This window comes from Balaenoptera acutorostrata, chromosome 3, assembly GCF_949987535.1.
Source record: "Balaenoptera acutorostrata chromosome 3, mBalAcu1.1, whole genome shotgun sequence".
In the NCBI taxonomy this organism is placed as follows: Eukaryota; Metazoa; Chordata; class Mammalia; order Artiodactyla; family Balaenopteridae; genus Balaenoptera; species Balaenoptera acutorostrata.
Window position 1 is genome coordinate 24,158,063 of NC_080066.1, and position 19,798 is coordinate 24,177,860.

The 19,798-nt window shown below is 46.3% G+C and overlaps 1 protein-coding gene across 3 annotated transcripts in view; it reads right to left on the reverse strand.

Moving 5' to 3' along the window:
- Positions 1-4,834: 4,834 nt before the first annotated feature.
- GATA3 (GATA binding protein 3) overlaps positions 4,835-19,798 on the reverse strand; it is a 30,256-nt gene continuing 15,292 nt past the window's right edge. For 2 of the 3 annotated variants that reach the window (XM_007167421.3, XM_057544220.1), the window contains exons 4-6: positions 16,275-16,420; positions 11,120-11,245; positions 4,835-5,982 (exon numbers count right to left, since the gene is read on the reverse strand). In XM_007167421.3, coding sequence (XP_007167483.1) covers positions 5,698-5,982; positions 11,120-11,245; positions 16,275-16,420 — 557 coding nt within the window. In that variant the 3' untranslated portion in view covers positions 4,835-5,697. The remainder of the gene's footprint in view (positions 5,983-11,119; positions 11,246-16,274; positions 16,421-19,798) is intronic. The other variant, XM_057544221.1, reaches the window with a different exon arrangement.

The following is a 19,798-nucleotide window of genomic DNA, read 5'->3' on the forward strand; positions in this document are numbered from 1 at the left end:
CATTCCTCTCAGGGTCCAGTCCACGTGAGTCCCGAGGGCCAGACAGAACAAATGACCAGCCCCTGTCCTTCTGGGAGGCCCCCATGGTTCCAGGCCGTTGTCAGTGGTCCTCGGGTCTTCAGAAGAGTGAACGCAATGGGTTGACCGCTGGGAAGTTGGGAATTCTCTGAAGGAGGCTGAGCTTAAGGCCGCCAGGGAGCCCCGAAAAGTTCCAGGTGAAGGACAGGGGGCTTCGTGCACTCAGCTCTCAAGTTCACAGAAGACAGGTCTGCTCTGGGCCTGCCGTGGAGAACTTGGCAGGATTTCTGACTCAGTGTCACAGGCTGTCAACGAGGGGTCCAGGCAGCTTCAGCTCAGAGTCGGCAGTGACCGTGGACGGGGCTGTGGCCGAGGAGGCAGCTGTGTTCAGAGACGCCTGTTTTACAAGATGCCCAGCACCTGTCCTGCCCGGCTGTGAGAGGCCAGCCCGATAAAGGGGGGAGAAAACCTCCCAATACCAAGAAGGAGAGGGTGGCCGCATTTACTGGGTGGATTTTACCTAACGACCCCTCCCAATTCATAAGATGGAGTTGTAAGGACCCTCAAAAAGCACATGCTGTACCCAAGCCCCCGCCCCACCAGCCCCACACCTGGGACCACCAGATTCAAAAAACAATTCCAGACCAACTATTCAAAAGACCAGACCACACATGGCCCATTCAACAGCATCCCCCCAAATCTTGTTTCTTCTGCTTCTTTAAAAAAAAAAAAAAGGGGAAAAAAGTAAAATTTAACTTTAAAAATTTGAGGGGTATTTTACAAGTTTGGTTAAGAAGTATTAACTAATTCTATAATCAGAAAAAAGCAAACAAACAAAAAACCAAAGAAAAAAGCAAAACTTTCATTTTCTGGAAATGTCCACTGGCCTCTCCTCCAAAAAAGTTAGACCAGATTGGCTGATGTCTTGGTCAACTACCTGGTAGTCTGGGCATCGAGCCAACCCCATCCGGATCCTTCTGCAGTGGGGTCCCCATCAGGTCAATGCACTGAATTAGGAGCCGGTGCAGGGGCTAGTTGCCCTGTCACCACACTACATCCCTCATTTGCACAAGGCTGGGCCCACAGCTGCTTCCCTAGGAACCAGCAGCTCCCCTCCAGGTGTTTGCAGGCCTTGGGACTGCTGCTGGGCCCCGGCAGCATGGCGGAGTGCTTTGTACTGCACGTCTTTTGTTTAGCCTGAGACTGGGTGGGTAGGGGGGTGGACGGGGAGGGGGCCCGCTCTCCAAATCCCCACTCCAAACTGTGCACACAGACATGACAGGGGATTGTAAAAACGCACCGCAAACAATGTGTCTAATGTACCAGGATCCCCTGCAAAGAAGGTCAAGGGTGACGGAGGAACAGCCCAGAGAAACCAGAATCCGGACAGAGCACCCCAAAAGGAACAGCTTTGGGGGAGCATTGATCTATTTCCTCTGCTGACCCTCTTCTCCTGAGAGAGAGAGAGAGAGAGCACAAGGAAAAAGAAAGGCTGGACGCTGGCTACCTCCCTAGAATAGGCTATAAGCAATTCAGGCAGAGTTTCTTTACACAATGGATGAGTGAAATATGAATCACACTGCCACCATCAGCAGGACAAGCAAGTCCTGTGTGTTCTGCTCAAGAGGGGCCCGGACACATTTCGGAAAGAGCAGGGAATCTGCAGGCTGGGACACTAACTCCTGTCCCAGGGTGACAGTCACAAAATACAAGTTAATTTGTGTTTTGCAAGATAGTACTAAGGGCAGATGAGAGTGGAATGACCCCAGCCCATCCGGAATCTTATTAGAGCCTGCTCAAGATTCTAACCAGGGGTGTGAGGACGTCTTTCCTAATAAAGGATGTTCTCCAAAAAAAGTTTAAAAATCCAATGGAATCATGGCATTTTTCTTCTCACATGGGTCTTAGACAACATGTCTTCTAATGATGTAAAGAGCCCACCCCCAGAGAAATCAAACAAAAATCCTCAGATAACCCTGTTTGTTAGTGGCACAGCCAGGAATAAAAACCCAAGTTCCCAGACTCCTAAGACAGTGGTGGTCAGACATTTCAGATGATCAGTGAATTTCTCTGAATTCTGGGGTTTTCCCTTTATTGGGTTTTTGCAAAGAAGTGCAGACAAGTCCCAGTCTGAGGGTGTGTTCACACCAATATGAGCAAGATGGAATAAGCGAAAATGAAAATGTTTTTCAGAAGTTCATTTCATTTGAAAGTGCCAAAAGGGGTTGGTGTATTACTCAGCTATTTTGGATCATGGTTAAAATTTATGCTCTGTGGATAAAACGATAAAATGGTATCGTTCAAATGTTTTCTTTGAACCTTTTTGTGATTTTTAAATTTTTAATTAAAAAAAAATTCTTTAATCTCTGCTTACCTTGGAAATGGAAGGGAATTTCTCTACAGAGGAGTCAGTAATGCCTGCTGTCCAGGAAGGATCACAAAAATGGTTTTAGGATTTGGGGTGGATTTGGGGTTGAGGACAGGGGGATAGTACACAGGAGAACGTGGAATCACAATGCTTCTAAATCTTTGAAAGGTCAGGGGGACAATTCACCATTGTGAAGAACATATCAGATGTGGGAAATGGATGGCATTTGAGTTTCTGAGTTTGAATCTTGTGAACAGGTGTTTTACTGAACTCGGATCCAACATGCATTACCTGGGAAGAATTTGCTCCTTTCACACAGTTTCTAGACTTAGGAAATACTAAAATGATGTCCTGTGATGAGGAGTCAGCTTTAAAAATAATTCTAAACTCTTAAAAAGGTTTAGAAAATAGACATTGCTCTCAGAAGGCAGGTTCTGAGTGTCCCCACTTGTGTCACACCTTCTGCCTGCATGGAGACCAACCCAGGGGCCCAACCTCACCAAAGTTCACGTCGTTCTTTTCAAAGGGGAATAACCTGTAAATGTCACCAGACTGAGACACTGGAACCTTGGTTTCTCTATTTCCTAATCTGTTTTTTTTTAATTAAAAAAAAAAAGTTTTTAAATGGACTTCAACCTAGATCCTCAACAGGTATTTGTCGAATCAATAAAAGAAGTGTTTTCATTCAGAATTTTTACATCATGAACATCCAGTTAGATATAAGAGGAGTTCATAAATGGCAAAACTGTTCAACAACTATGCAGTTTGTTTTTTTTCTATTATGTTGGCTTTTAAAATGTTTTTAAGAAATAATCCAAATCTTCACATATATTCCCGTGGACATGCTAAATGCAGCTATTTCAAAAGCGAGGCAGAAGAGATGGAAAATTAATTAGGAGTACAATTTACTCAAGATTATTGGAGCAGCATTTTAGATCTACAATCTTGTTCTGTTTTTCTAGAGGATACCCTCTCTCGTGTCGCTGTCCTAGTGTCTTTTTTAAGTGAAGAAAAAAAGAAAGAACAAAACTATTGAAGCCATGAAAACACATGATAACATTCGAAAGGAGAAACTGGAGAATAGTTACATAGTTTTTTAAAATCTTTTGCATCATCTTCCAAAAATATCTTAGAATGTAAAATCCATGTACAGAATGATAAAATGACATTTGTCTGAGGCAGGAATAGAATCAAATGTGCCACTATCGCTATAGCACCTAAAACAAAATGTAGCTGGAGTGTTGAGTTTGGGATTTTGCTACGTGTGCCCCCCACCCCTGCCCGCCCTTCTCCTACCCCCAAGAATGTCAAGAATTTGAACTCCTGTTCTTAAGGTGAAAGGGCATTCACTCAAATCTGTATGAAGGAAAAAAGTGGCAAATCCCGAAACATTGGAACTCTCCAATGACAGCGCCCAAGTTTAAGATGGCAACAGACGACCACTGCCTTGGGTGTTTCACCAGTAACCGGAAACCACATCCGAATTAGGAGCCAGTCAGATCTTCATTTGCATCTCAGTAATCCTCTACTTCTTTATTTCAACATTGAGCTTTAGGCTTGAAATATTTGCTAAGAAAGCAGAGAGGCGATTAACAGAGATTTTTCAAATGTGTGCCAGTGTTACACATTCTGTCAACAGAGAAAAAGGAAACTATACAGCGTAGGTTACAAAATGGTTATTTCATGTTTCGCAAACATTCCAATCAACCCTTCACTGTGGTGTTATTCAACAGTAGAAAAGCAAAACAGACGTGAAGCCAGCTCCTTTCCATCTTGCAGAGATCCATCAACTGCAAATATACCCAAGAATCCCAACGAGGAAATCTTCCTGTTTCTCCTGCTAGAAGATCGTCTCCTTGAGGCTAGACAAGGAGGAGGGAACGGCGGCTCAGAGAGGACCACAGAACCTACTCCAGCCTGGGGATGGCTTCCTCTGGGCTGCATCCCATGAGCCCCAAAGATCCCCAGTTTCCCAAATGAATTGATGTTGACTATCTGGGGTTTGCCGTATCTCCTAGTGAGTAACTGAACAAGTTTGGGCTTTGTTATTTTGTTTTGTTTTGTTTAAACTCCTTTTGCTTCAATTAGCTAGAGCTACCAGATTTTAGAAGAGCTTGGCCACCACTCTTGATACCATGTTATGTGGTTGTTTTTAAATCTTTTATTATCTTTTTATATTATTATTCCAACAGACTGCATGAAAGGCAGTGATCACTAACACAGAACACAACAGGTGCTAACATTCAGCCAGGTTGCTCTCAGAACCCGGGCTGGCGGGCCTGAGCCGCTGACATGCACGCGGGTAGCTCATACATTGCTACCCTCATAGCACAGGCTGCAGGAGAAGTGACAAAGGACAGATGCTCTTGTACCCTTAGAAGCTATTTAATAAATATCATTGAGAAACATAAAGGAAAAACAAAATCAGCCCTGTGGAGCAAAACCGCGTTAGGTCAACTGAACGTCATCTAGTTTATTCAACCAAAAATTGAGAGAGAAGGAAACACAAAAAAAAAGCAGTTCTTAACACTAGCAGGAAATAAATTTGTACAACAATTCAGTCTGTATAATATGATGAAATAAATCTACAACTTCTCTTATTTTGGTGCTTTCAATTATACATACAAACGACAATTACAGGGACTTGTTCACAAAGCATGGAGGCCTAGGAAAGTCTAACTGAACCCTCCATGGCAATCTGGGAGTGTAACGCGTTGCCCGGAGTGATAGAATTTCCTACGCAGAGGCCCACAGCTTTGAACGAATGATTCGCCTACAACATTTTTCTTTTTTTTTTTCCTTTTTTTTTTTTTTTCTTTTAATGCATCAAACTGTGACCAGGAAAAGGAAACAAAACTGGCAGTTTGTCCATTTGGATATCAGAACTAAGTTTCTTCTTAATTTCCACACTTTATTTTCTCCCATCGTCCTTAAAATGCATGGCGTCCTTCGTGCCTTCCTGACAGAGGCAATAAAGTCTTCTTCTTCCAATGTACAGTATTTCTTACAATATAAGTTATATGCAACGTTTAGCGATTTTTTTTTTTTTTCACAGCACTAGAGAGACCCTGTTCAATAGGGAATATGAGTCTGAATGGCTTATTCACAAATGGTATCCAGATTCAGGGAGTGAGAACACAGACACCACAGTGGGTTCCTCTGTCCAAGTGGCAAACATCGTGTTGCTTTCTGCCTGCAAAAACATATAGATCCATCGGGTTTCGGTTTCATGATACTGCTCCTGCGAAAATGCACGTAGAAGGGGCTGGAGGGACTCTCGCCTGGAGATCTTTGAGCATCGAGCAGGGACCCTAACCCATGGCGGTGACCATACTGGAAGGGTGGTGAGGTCCGAAGGAGAGGCTGGAGGGCGGGTGCATCGGCGTGGGTGTGGTCAGCATGTGGCTGGAGTGGCTGAAGGGTGAGATGTGACTGAGGGAAGACATGTGTCTGGAGAGGGCGGCGGGGTTGAACGAGCTGCTCTTGGGGAAGTCCTCCAGCGTGTCATGCACCTTTTTGCACTTTTTGGATTTGCTAGACATTTTTCGGTTTCTGGTCTGGATGCCTTCCTTCTTCATAGTCAGGGGTCTGTTAATCTAAACAGAGATCAATTTTTTTTTTTTTTTTTTACTTTATTTGGCTGGCTCTGAAATAGTGCAGACTTTCACACCCCAACCCGGGTTCCTCTGACTGCCCCAGATCAGGGATTTGCTTTCAGGGGGCCCCTTCCTCCCCACCTTCCTGCCTCCTTCCCAGGGACCCAGGGTCCTGCAGGCTAGGGTTCTGCAGTGGGGGTCTGTCAGCCTCTATCAATTTCAGAAACCAAGAGGCCACAGGTAAGGTGTTCCAAGCAGGGCTTATTCATTATGTTCATCTGCACCAATCATTTGGGGGAAAGTTTGCCTCAGGGAACTTTCTGTCTCCAAGGACCATATTCTAGAGACCCACCCAAGATGGTTGTATTTCTCTGCTAACTAAAATATAATAACTTGGGCTTCCCTGGTGGCGCAGTGGTTGAGAATCTGCCTGCTAATGCAGGGGACACGGGTTCGAGCCCTGGTCTGGTAAGATCCCACATGCCGCGGAGCAACTAGGCCCATAAGCCACAACTACTGAGCCTGCGCGTCTGGAGCATGTGCTCCGCAACAAGAGAGGCCGCGATAGTGAGAGGCCCGCGCACCGCGATGAAGAGTGGCCCCTGCTTGCCACAACTAGAGAAAGTCCTCGCACAGAAACAAAGACCCAACACAGCCAAAAATAAATAAATAAATAAATAAATTTTAAAAATAAAATAAAATATAATATAATAACTTGTCTTCTTCCATTAGAATGACCTTAGACTATTTCATGAGCATGGAGGCAACAGAGGGATTTTCAAGGGGGAAATAATATCTTGTCTACTGGTCCAAAATCTGTGTTAGGACTTTGCAAGTACTGCAAGGCAATCGATCTTAAGTGTTTGTCTCTGCCTTGAGAAGCTAGGACTGCTTCCCTCTTCAAAGTAATGTCTGGTTGTCTCTCTTCTAACGAACTTTTCGAAACAAGAGGTGCTGTAAAATCTTCCCCTGAAATGTGTAAGTTCTGGGGTCATAATTTAATACAAAGTGTCTTTCCAAAACATAAGCTCCTGCCCAGGCCACAGCAACTGTGATGATTGAAAGTTGCAATTTCTACCTGGTCCTGACTATCCACTTTTTATTAGACAAACAGCGAAACAACCAATCCACAAGAATTTAATATCCACTTATGGGGTACAAAGCCCTGTGCTAGCCTGAAAGTACTCTCCTCCTAAAAATCAAAGACCAGGCCTGAAGTTGAGTAAAGAGACAGAGGCAAGCGCTAGTCTTCCGTCTCCGGGGCAGCAGACCATCGCTCTCTTTCTGATAAGCCTCATGTGTTTTGTTTTGAATACACATTTGTTTTAGGGGGGTGGGGAGAAGAATCAAGAGAGGGGACTTGACAAAGCAAACTGAGATCATTCCCCACGAGGAGTCAGAATCAGATTGACCTCAATAGCAGCTATCTGCCCCGCAGAGCAAACCAACGGCACATCTGGCCATGTTTCTGGGGAAATGGGCAAAGGGACTCAATGAGGGAAGGTCAGGGTCTCAGTCGCTCCTGACTCCTTGGGGAACAAACAACTCCTTCTTCCAGGGTCCTCAAGGGAGGAGGAAGAGGAGATTTCACGGTTCTAGGATCTGCCTGTTTGCTCCAAAAGCTAGAAGGAGATAGTTAAGGAAGAGAGAATCTAGCAGCCAAGAAGGCCAGGCTCCGACAACGCTACTGGGAGCAGCAAACCCACAGCTTCCTGGGCCTGAGCTGGTCACCTGGAGACGGGTACAGAACCACTCCGTGGGACTGACACCTGCTTTCCCCCTTGTGCAGGAAGGCCACGTGAGTGACGATAGAGGACCTAAAAGGTCGTTGCCCAAAGAACATCTCAGGGTTCCTTCCTCAAAGTCATAATCAAGATAAAGGTGCAGCTACAGAGGCGATAGGAATCTACTGTCACATCGAATCTCCCCCAAGATACTGCCTAGACACACGGCTCTTTACGCTGATATCTAGATATACAGAGCGAGGTATCTAAATATAATATCTAGTTACACAGATAGCCACACAAAGCCAGATAACTAGTCCCAACACTGATACTGAGATAGGTAGTTATCTACACACCTAGATAAGAAGACAGGAACTAACTTAGGTCGTGCATGGTATCTCGATGGGCAGAACAAAACACAACAAGAGGAGAATGTTAATAGATTATTATCTCTTATTGTTAAATACACAACAAATCCGCCTCCTTCTGTGAATTCTTACTAAACCAGAGAAGGCAGAAGAACCACTCTGGTGGATGAGCACGCTTCTACCTCCCAGCCACTGGGGCCCGACCGTGAAGTCGGGAGCTAATTAAGAATAGGGTGGGGGCTTCCCTGGTGGCGCAGTGGTTAAGTCTGCCTGCCAGTGCAGGGGACACGGGTTCGAGCCCTGGTCTGGGAGGATCCCACGTGCCGCGGAGCGGCTGGGCCCGTGCGCCACAGCTGCTGGGCTTGCACTCTAGAGCCTGTGAGCCACAAATACCAAGCCTGAGTGCCACAACTACTCAAGCCCGCGCGCCTGGAGCCCGTGCTCCGCAACAAGAGGGGCCACCGCAGTGAGAGGCCCGCGCACCACAGTGAATAGTAGCCCCCTATTCCCACAACTGGAGAGAGCCTGTGCGCAGCAACGAAGACCCATTGCAGCCAAAAATAAATAAATAAATATTAAAAAAAAAAAAAAAAAGAATAGGGTGGGGGCTTCCCTGGTGGCGCAGTGGTTGAGAATCTGCCTGCCAATGCAGGAGACACGGGTTCGAGCCCTGGTCTGGGAGGATCCCACATGCCGCAGAGCAACTAGGCCCGTGAGCCACAATTACTGAGCCTGCGCGTCTGGAGCCTGTGCTCCGCAACAGGAGGGGCCGCGACAGTGAGAGGCCCGCGCACCGCGATGAAGACTGGCCCCTGCTTGCCGCAACTGGAGAAAGCCCTCGCACAGAAACAAAGACCCAACACAGTCAAAAATAAATAAATAAATAAATAAATAAATAAATAAAAGAATAGGGTGGGAGTGAGGAGTGAAGAAGGTTCCTTGACCTGTCTTTGATTTAATGAGAAATTCGTATTCTTCAGAAATAGATATTTTTTTAGATTGGACACAATTGACAGCCTATCTCACTGTGGCTGGGTAGTCAAAGAAATTTACAGCTGGTTCATTTCTCATAATTCCTATACTTCTGTGGAAACAGGAAAGAAGTATATATACACACGCAATTCATTACTTTGAACAGAACTTCGGTATATTCTAAAATGAGAAGGTGCTTACTCTCCTCTCCTCCCTATTAGTCCTGAGGTTATTGATCTCCCTGCAAGGCCTTTCGCAATTCAGAAATCCATCCTGGCCCTTCTCCTTCATCAGCCATGTTCCTTACTTCTCTGAGTCATCATTTCTTAAAGTAAAAGGGAAATCAAAATAATTTCTGCCCTGTCTACATCATGGGACTCTTTGAGGCTCAAATGTAATCAAGTAACATGAAAGTTCTTTGCAAAACCATACATTACAACCCCAAAATCATTTTATCAGCTGTACCAACCACTGGGTAGCTCATAAACCCTAAGGCCCCAAATCGTCCAGATTTTAATCACAAATCTGCTTCTCTCCACGGCAGTGAGCAAGAAAACTCCCCAAAGTGAAAACGGGTCTGGGGTTTCATTGCTGATGAATGTACACAGACCACAGTCTGAGGATGTGTGGGAGAGAAGCGATGGATTGTAGTAAGACCCCAGTTCCGTCAGCGCCGGGCCCCTCCTCTCGAGAGCAGACGGCATACGGGCAGGGAGGTTAGTGTTACGGGGGTCCCCGGGAAACAAATCAACTCATTCCCAAGAAGCACAAAAGGACTAGATTGCTGGGGTCACCCTGGGAAGTTCTCCTGTGATTCAAAAACTCTAACCAAAAAAGCTTCCTCCCTAATTCCCAGGTGTTTCTGGGTAAGATGCGTTGACTGCCAGAATGGTTCTGAGCAAAGCCCTCCGCCTTTCCCCATTCGCTCCCAGACATTACCAAAACCAGACCGGTCAAGAGACTTCAGGAGAACCAGACAGAGCCAGAGAGATGATGTGAGAGAGACAGGGAAAGACAGACAGAGACATACAGACAGAGAGAAAATTCTTTCTCTGGGATCAACATAAACTTCTGGCCTCATAAGGGTCATGGCCTGTCAGCCAGAGTTGCTGCAGGGAAAAAAAAAAAAAAAGTAGCTGAAATTTTTTTTTAAAGGTAAACATATTGCAAAATGGGAGGACCCCCAAATTGAAAGATTAAAAATGACACAGCCAAACCCATGTGACTGACTGACAATTATCATTCTGCTAATGTGATCTAGAAGGAGAAAAGCATTCTTTTCCCTGGTAAGGATAACCTCCGTCGGCTGCTTTGCAAGAGTTCTCCTGGTGAGGACAAAGTCAGCAGATGAAATCTCTCAGCCATTTCATCTCGTATCTTTTATTCAGAGAATCCTTTTAAAATTCACCAAGCCTCTTTACCCCTCAGTAACTGAATCGCCCTGAACTCTTGCGCGGTGCATTACAATCCTATTTACCTTTCTCTTCACTCTCTGGCTCATTCTCTATTTTTTTTTTTTTTTTTTTTTTGCAAAATGTTTAAAAGTCAAGGAAACATCAAAATATGACTGGTGACTTTGGTTTTTCCAAGAGAAAGATTTTTCTCCCCTTAAAAACCCAGACCAGGGCCCACCACGCGTACTGTTTCCAATACAAACTAAGGGGCTGGGTCATCTGCTTTAAAGCCTTCAATCTCAGGAAGGCTACGCTGTGCCGCTGTGCCGAGTCCTTTCCTACACTGGGTCCTATTGCAATGCCTTTTCTGAGCCTTGTCATTGGGCGATTCAAATGGATAACCAACAAGGACCTACTGTAGAGCACAGGGAACTCTACTCAGTATTCTGTAATAACCTAGATGGATAAAGAATCTGAAAAAGAATAGATATAATATATGTATAACTGAACTTTTGCTGTACACCTGAAACTAACACAACATTGTAAATCAACTATACTCCAATAAAACTTTTCTTTTAAAAATCAGAAAGGGGACCAGGGAAGGGGGAAGCTGTGCACAGGGCATCATCCGAAGGGGGCCATTCGGGGTCGGGGCGGGGGTGGTGCCCGGGACACTTACATTGTGCAGCTTGTAGTACAGCCCGCAGGCATTGCAGACAGGGTCTCCATTGGCATTTCTTCTCCAGAGAGTCGTAGTTGTGGTTTGACAGTTTGCACAGGACGTACCTGCCCTTCTTGCTGCTGACTGGGGAGCGGGAAGAGAGGGGAGGATAAAAATCAAAACAAATGTTAAATGGGTTTGCAGAACTACGGAGACCGACTTAAAAAAAATTATCATTGAAATCAAAACTAGCAAGTGGCCCACATGAAAGTAATAAAGATCCCCAGAAGCTGCATCAAGAAGAAAAATACAGCCAATCCACTGGCATAGGAGCAGGTCAGACCATAGTCCGGTGGTCAGCACAGAGCCCGCTGTCCCCTGGGGAAGGATTCGGGAGGATGAGAAAGCAGACACCACCTCACCGACATAACGAGCCCCCTCCCTCCCCCACAAAGTTTGCCAGATGTTTCATTTTTATGGGTAGCAATTTTGAATTAACCAGACTGGTTTGGGTACCAGGCTCTCAGTGGCTTCCTTCGCCAGGCCTACAGGAGGTCTTTTTCAAGAGCAACTGCCCAGAAAAGCAGTTCTCAACAAGGATACTGGTCATCACAATAGACCAACAGCCAAGGAAGAACAAACCCAAGCATCAAAAGCGCTTTCTAGATCCCAAATAAAGAAACGCTGGGGGCTTCCCTGGTGGCGCAGTGGTTGAGAATCTGCCTGCCAATGCAGGGGACACGGGTTCGAGCCCTGGTCTGGGAAGATCCCACGTGCCACGGAGCAGCTGGGCCCGTGAGCCACAACTACTGAGCCTGCGCGTCTGGAGCCTGTGCCCCGCAACGGGAGGGGCCGCGATAGTGAGAGGCCCGCGCACCGCGACGAAGAGCGGTCCCCGCACCGCGATGAAGAGTGGCCCCCGCTTGCCGCAACTAGAGAAAGCCCTCGCACGAACCGAAGACCCAACACAGTCAAAAATAAAATAAATAAATAAATAAAGTAGCTATAAGAGCACCCAAGCCCTTACATTAGGGAAAAAAAAAAAGAAACGCTGGATGATAAGGAGGGCAGAGTGCTGACAGAATGAGAGAACGTCTGCGCATGTGTGGCTGGCACACACGGGATGGGCCACGGAGAAAGCACCAAGCCAGACATCCTAAGGAAACAAGACCCCAGCCAATCTGCAGGCATCCTAAATGTGCACGGCCCACGTTTTCAGATTTGATCACTCGTGGGGACAGCCATCTTCATCCCCTTTAGGTGGCTTTCAGTTAGTGAGACGAACTGAGAGGAACAAGGAATTTTGCAATCCACCGGGAACACTGGCCCCGCTCCTAACTTCATTTCATTTCACCCTCTTGAAAGTAGGTGCTTCCTATCTGCTGATCACAGAGCAAAATGGTTACAGGTCAGGTGTCAGCCCCAAGCTGAATTTTCATTATTTGATTGTGTCACTGCCTTCATTTCATTTAAAAGGGAGATTGATTTTTCTTTCGCTTTTCGACACACTTAAATGTATAAGGGGACTGTTTCCTATGTCCATACGTTAAAAAAGAAAACTTCAGCTCAGAAACTTTTGAAAGGAAATGAGGTTGGGTCACTTGTAACCATGTATCTCTCATCTCCTCACATCCCCTTGCAACATAAAAAGAAAATTTCAACTGCAAAGTTATTTCGGTCCCTGGGACTTAAAAATATTATCGAAGACAAGAGAAGGAGTAAGAATTCAGCTGGTCTTTATCTGTGATCAAGAAAATTCTGGGGTTTCCCTGGTGGCGCAGTGGTTGAGAGTCTGCCTGCCAATGCAGGGGACACGGGTTCGAGCCCTGGTCTGGGAAGATCCCACATGCTGCAGAGCAACTGGGCCCGTGAGCCACAACTACTGAGCCTGCGCAGCTGGAGCCTGTGCTCTGCAACAAGAGAGGCCACGATAGTGAGAGGCCCGTGCACCGCGATGAAGAGTGGCCCCCGCTCATCGCAACTGGAGAAAGCCCTTGCACAGCAACGAAGACCCAACGCAGCCAAAATAAATAAATAAATAAATAAATAAATAAATAAATAAATAAATAAATAAAAATTAAAAAAAAAAAAAGAAAATTCTGGCATGGTTATGAAAGCACGGAACAAAAGAACAGGGATCAGGGCGTGCTTTTCCATCAGTATTTTATCCAGCAAGAAGTTGGGCCTAACACCCGAAGAGGTCAGATATTGAAAACCCAGTGGCAATTCTGAACGAACCAAGCTGATTCCTTTCCTTTCAAAGCTACTCAATTGTTCCGCAGAGATGCTGCCCCTTCCCACAGGTTTAAATAGCAGAGCTGTGGCTTTTTCCGTTTGTTTGTTTGTTTTTAGTAATTCTTAGTTTCTGTGTTCTGAGGAACTAGAAAGGAAAAACAGCCCTTCTCCCTCATAACTGAGAAGGTTCTACTTTTGAGTTGTCCATTTGGAAAATAATTCACCGCAGTCCAAGAGTGCTGTCTCTTATCCCATATGCCTCTGGTCCACCTGCCTTTATGAAACATGATAATTTAAGACTTAACCGTTGCTCTTGTGTACTCTTGGGAGGAAAATGATATATGAAATCGGTGCTTAAGGATTTTGACAATTACATTATCATGTGATTATTATTATAGTCCTGGACTGGTTTTCCCCCTTTAAAAGAAACACTTGGATATAATAGACTAATATCTACTCAAGTACCGGATTTCCCAGCCCAACAACTGGGAAGGGATGGTACAAGTGCATAATACCAACCGATAAAATAAGAGTTCCAAATAACCATGCTCATGGTGCAGCCCTTTGCAGTGTATTGAAGGTAACATGAATCCAAACAGGCTTAGACTTTATGAGAATTTATACAGAACCTCTAAAAGTCACACTGCTCGGGTCACTAGCAGAAGACAAAGTATATTAATAAAGCAAGCTAGTTGTGAGACTTATGAAAATCTTGCAACACTAGGAAAAAAAGTCTATGGGTCTTCCCTTCTATTTCCTGCACGAGTTTATTCAGTGTTAGATATGCATCTATAGAAGAGCTAACTACACAGAGGGGGCGGGCGGGGTGGTCTTCAGCAAGTCTGCAAATGTGCAGAGCAAAAGCAGCAAACTGGAGAGACAGAGCAGGGAAGGAGGGACAGGAAATATAGGAAAGAACAAAAAGAAAGTTCTAGGTATTCAGAAGTCAAATACATCTATGGGCTAAAAATATAAGTATATATATCCTGAATGGGCCCCGAGTGTTTCTCTGGAGCATGTGAATTCTATGGAACTCAAAATAAAAAAACACCCAGAAGAGGTGAGTAAGAAAGAGAAGGCAGCTTCACATGTGACAGCAAAGGAACTCTAGAATTAAAAGTAATTATTACTCAGAGTTCTAGAGATTTCTTACGAAAGGTGAATGAAGACAAAATTATGTAAAATGCAAGTCCAGCCCTCCTGTACAATCTACCCAGACAGAAGAAACCCCAAGAAAATGTCAAATGTATTCTTGCTCATCAACCAGACAACTACGGGGTCTGACACTTTACTGCTCTCTTTTTCCTTCTTTACTTTTACCTTAAAAAAAAAAAAAAAAAAAAGTCCAATTATAATGGTACCATGACTTATTTTAACAAGAAGTTTTTTGTTGTTAGTTTTCTTTCTTTTGTTTTTCTTTTCTTTTCTTTTTTTCTCTTTTTTTTTTTTCCTAAGACCAGGTTTTGAGTGATTCAGAACATTCTTTTGTGGTGCGATCATATTCATTCTGTGCTAACACCTCCAGCCATTTTTTTTTTTCAAACACGTCTTGTTCTGATACGTTCAAACATCTTGATGTTTAGGTTGGGGAAGCTGAGTTGTTGTTTATGAGTTATCTCCAGAGCTCAGATATCCGGCAGCTTTTTCCTAGGAAGTTAGCTTTGCACATGAGAAAGGAAAAAAAAAAAAAGTACCAAAGAGCATGGGGACAAGTCGGGGGAAGGTTGAGAGAGCTGGAGAAGGAGGCAAAGATGAGAAAGAATAAAGCCTAGAGACCTAGGATTGCCAAAAATTAAAGTCATGTGGGCACTGCCATCCCTAGAAAGATTTTCCTTCTTCTGAAGAGGATGTGAAAGGTGTTGATTTGCACTAAAATCTGATGGAGAAGACAAATAATTCTTTAAAAGGAATGCAGAGGATTTGGGAAGGGTCCACCTTAGAATCTGAGGGATGCTGCTTCATCCATTAATTTGCATGGGGAAATTCCCCTCCTCCCCTCTCTACTTGGTGAATCACCACAAAAAGCATTTTGATCTCTTGACTGTGGTTACAGTTATCATTTGCCAAGCCTGCTTTTATTTGTCTGTTACATACACTTGCTATTCAATCTGGCCTGAGATTCCAAAGACAAGTTTGCAAATGAACCTCTCAGGCTAGTTTTCCTTATAAATGCTTGCCAGTGCCAGGTTTTCTCAAGTATTCCTAGGGGTCAAGAGGTTTAAGAAGGGGACAAAGAGGGGGGAGAGAGGAAACTATCACCCGACAGGCAGGAGTTCAAAGGGAAAATAAGACCAGACACTAGGGGAAACCAAGAAGCAGGATAGGAATCACACAGTTTTCCCCACAGGAATTACCTGTGGCAATTCCTCAATTCTTCAGACCAAGGAAGAAGAAAAACTCCACTAAGTCCAATGGCTGCTGTTCGTGAAATTCAGTTAATTAGCCCTGGCACATGAGATCTCATCCGTGGCACTAAGGCAACCCTGAGACTGTAATTACTTCTTAGGAGCCCACTTGTATGACTTCAGAAACAAGTTCTGGGTGGCACCTGGGACACTCCATCCCCGTACTAAATTCCTCTGTGAAACCGTGACTATCAATGCATCTTAAATCAGTCACCCTGGTCCTGTTAAAGCAATCATTCTATCAGTGAAGACATTTAAGACTTGATAACCCAGAAATCAGCATCCTTAAAAATGTGATAAGTGACTTAAGAACCATGGAGGGGGAGAAAGGCGGCGGGGGTGGTGGGGGTGGACCTTTCTGTATATCTAATTTGAAAAAAAGAAAACAAAGAAGAAGAAAAAAAAACTATCCCAAGCAAGCTGATTTTGAGCCGTCCTGCCAATTTCCAGCAGAAAGCTCTTCTTCCTGAAGAGAGGAAGTTAAAGACACAAAATGGAGAGTGTTGGGCCAGTGCTTCCCAAGGACAACTCACCAGCCTGCGCTTGGGTTTGATGAGGGGCCGGTTCTGTCCGTTCATCTTGTGGTAGAGCCCACAGGCATTGCACAGGTAATGCCCTGTTCCATCTCGACGCCACAGTGGGGTAGACGTTGCTCCACAGTTCACACACTCCCTGCCTTCTGGAAACAAGATCACACATAAGTCACTTATGGAAGGAAAACACACAGAAAAGCTGCCAGCAGAATTAGGGAATGAAAGTTAAATGGAGAACTTTTTCTCTATCTCTTTTTTCCTCTTTTGGGGAACTTTCCCAGCTCCCTTGAAGGTGGCTCCTGAGTTGAAAAGAGTTACTGTGTGACCCTTTCATGGCCTAACCATTCCCCGTGCGCGCGCGCGCGCACACACAAACACACACACACACACACACACACACACGCGGCTCCCAGCCCAAGAAACAGCATAGGAATCAGTAGCAGCAGAACCTCGTCCTGGGCCTGCCTGACTTGATGGGGAAGGTCAGGCAGAGCCAAGGAGGAAGGCGAATTTCAACTTGAAACAGTTCCCTGAGAAAACCCTGAGCCCCAGACGATGGCGAAAGCACAACATTCCATTCGCTTCCCTCAGAGGAAAACAAAGATGACCCATTATCGTCACCAGGTCTGTCTATGCGGATTGATTAAATAATGAAGATTAGGATGGGGCCAAAGGAGAGATTCATCGATAGGTAGATAGAGAAACAGATAATCAACAGATGAACAGATGGATCAATCGGCTGATTGATTTTAGCACCGAGGGCCTTAGATTTTACTTCCAATAAAACTGTAAATGTCCCTGGCGGGCAAGGAATAGATGAAGACCCAGCAGGGTCCACTCATTCAGTCCCCCATCATCTTTTTTACTCTCTAGAAAAAAACCAAGGTTTTCTGTGGTTTTCCAGCCACTGAGACCCCAGTCTGAAGGTTGGAGGGAAACGCAGAGCAATCCTGAAGGCAAGGAAGCTGGAGATGGGGAGGGAGGGAAACAGAGCGAGGGGGCGTGTTGGGAGGGGCAGAGGGAGGAGAAGATCAGGAGAAGAGGCCGGTTTATGGGGGGAGGGCAGTGGGGAGGCCCTTGGGTTGGCTCATTAACCAAGACTTGCCTGCAGTTGCTCTTTTTCCAAAAAAAACAAACAAACAAAATCAACAAAAAACCGGCCAGGCCGGGTTGAAACAGCACTCACTCCAGGGGCTGGAGAGTGACAAGGACCCACCTCCAGAGGGAAAGCCCTGGGAGAGAATCCCTCCAGATACCATTTTAGGAGGAGGGGAGTTCGCTCACAGAGTTCTTCTCAACTTCCTCGGGAGGAAGAAGAGCAGGACGGTTGCTGGGAGAACTTGCCCCGCTCCTGGGGGGCTTCGTTCTCCTGGCAAGGACGCACCAGCTTCACTGCCAACCGAGAGGGACCCAGGAGGAGCCCCCGACCCTGCAGGGCCAGTGCCTTCACCAGAGCTGGTGCCCCCAAGAAGAAGAGTCAGGAAAGGGTCTTTAGGGTGCAGGGAAGGGCCTTGGGGATGGTAGGAGAGAAAGATGAGCCCCTACCAGTTGTTTTAAGAGGTTAATCAGCTGACCCCAAACTACCAGGAAGAAGGGAGGAAGGGTGGAGGAAGGGAACCCGCAGGCAGGACGCTTGGGAATCTTGACTCCCCACGAGGAAGGCAAGGCCAGCCCAGGGCCCGGGGACCTGCTCAGATTTAGGAAACCCCCAGACCAAGTATGAGGGTGGCAGGGAATTTACACCCCTGAGCCTGGGCTTTTCCCCAGGGACAGGCTCTCAAAAAAAAAAAAAAAAAAAAAAATGTTAAGGAGTTGAGAGATTTCAATTTCTTGCTCCAAATTCCGAAAGGTTCTTAACCCGGGGTCTACAGAGAGCCTTCCAAGAACCCCTGAGATTATCCACAGAAACGTGGCCCTCATGGGCCAGGAGCATTTGCTAGGCACCCTGCAGCTCTGAGTAGGCTCTGGGCTGAATCACATCCAGATTCCTCTCCTTTGGGGTCAAAAGCCTTCGGGATGGGGCTGCTGAAGGTGGGAGAGGCACGGGGAGGAGGAGAGGGTGAGTGGGTGAGGAGGTGTGGCCGCAGGCATAGCCAGGGCCCTGCAGTCCTTGTGCCCCCGGTGGGCGCTGCGTCAGCCTCTTCTGGGGACACTGGTCTGGCCTGGCACGCTCCCCATCCTGCGCAGACAGGGGCCTCGGGCTCCCAGCCGTTTTGTCCCAGACCTCTGGGGGGTTTCTCGGGCTCCAAATCCCCTCCATCCCCAGCAGCTCGGGCTGGACTGCCCCGCTCCTGGGCACCTGGGCCAGGGGATCTCCCTGCCTGACACGATTAGTCTGATTTCCTTTCCTTTGTCAGCCAGTGGGGAGGATAACAGCTTCCTTTTCCGAGGGACCTTGAAAGCCAGCAACAGTTGCCTCTCCAGCAATTGCACATTAGAGCAATTTTCTGTCTTGATTCACTCGGCAAGTTTGCGATTGCCTTGCGTGGCTTTTTCTTATTTTATTTTATTTTTTTCCTCTCCTTGTTGCCTCTCATCTGTGACTTCAGCAAACAACCAGTTTTCCTAATGGAGGCCCTGACTGTCTCCTTTCTTTCTCCTCGCTCACCGCCTGCTGTGAGCTGCTCAGACAGACACCTCGCTCTTAGGTGACAACCACAGCGCCGGGAGGCCTCCTAACCCTCAACAGCCATTTTCAAACACCCCTTGGCCTCCGACTGAAATCCTGAAACTGAGGCTGGACTGAAGGAGTAGGGGAGGCTGCAGAGAAAAAGGGGGAGCTGGATGCCCACCGCGGAGGGAGGGGGGAGCTAAGAAATGGTCCCCCCCACACACACACAAAAGGCTTGGTGTCTTGTTTGCAAAGACACATCTCAGCCCGGACAGCCCGGGCGTTAAAAAAGCAATAGGTGCTCTAAACCACAGCTCAACCGTTTCTCCAAAATGCGACAACCCTCCCTTCTCTGGGCTCCTCCTTCAGACGATAGCAAAGAAGAGGTTAAAGAAAAAAAAAAAGAAAAGCAACCAGCAACCACTAAAACCAAGAGAATCCCCTTCTCAGGAATTCCCACTCCTTCCACCCTCTTCACAGAGCCTCGACACTTGCCCCAAACGCTCCACGGTCCCGAAAGTCCCAGCTCCCTCGCCGCCCAGGTGTGCTGCTCTGGGTTTTTTTGACTGTGAGAAAGGAATAAGGAGGAGGAAGTCAAGACCCAAATTTAAACTGGCTCCTCTCCTCTCCAAAAAAATAAAAGAAAATAGGTATATAGGTACCCCTGGTTCTGGTTTAGGGAAACCGCAGCCCTCGCCCTCACCCCTCCCCAAATGTCCCAGTCTCCAGGGAAGAGACAGAAAAGCCAGACAAACCCGAAGGCAGAAGGTGTGGACGGAGGGGGAGAGATCAAATGCGGAAATGAGGGCAGAGGACGAGATGGAAAAGTCACTCTGTCCCCTCCCTACACAAACCAGCACCCCAGCCTCAGAGACCACAATCTGGCCCCCAACTTTTCAGCCCTACCAGAAAA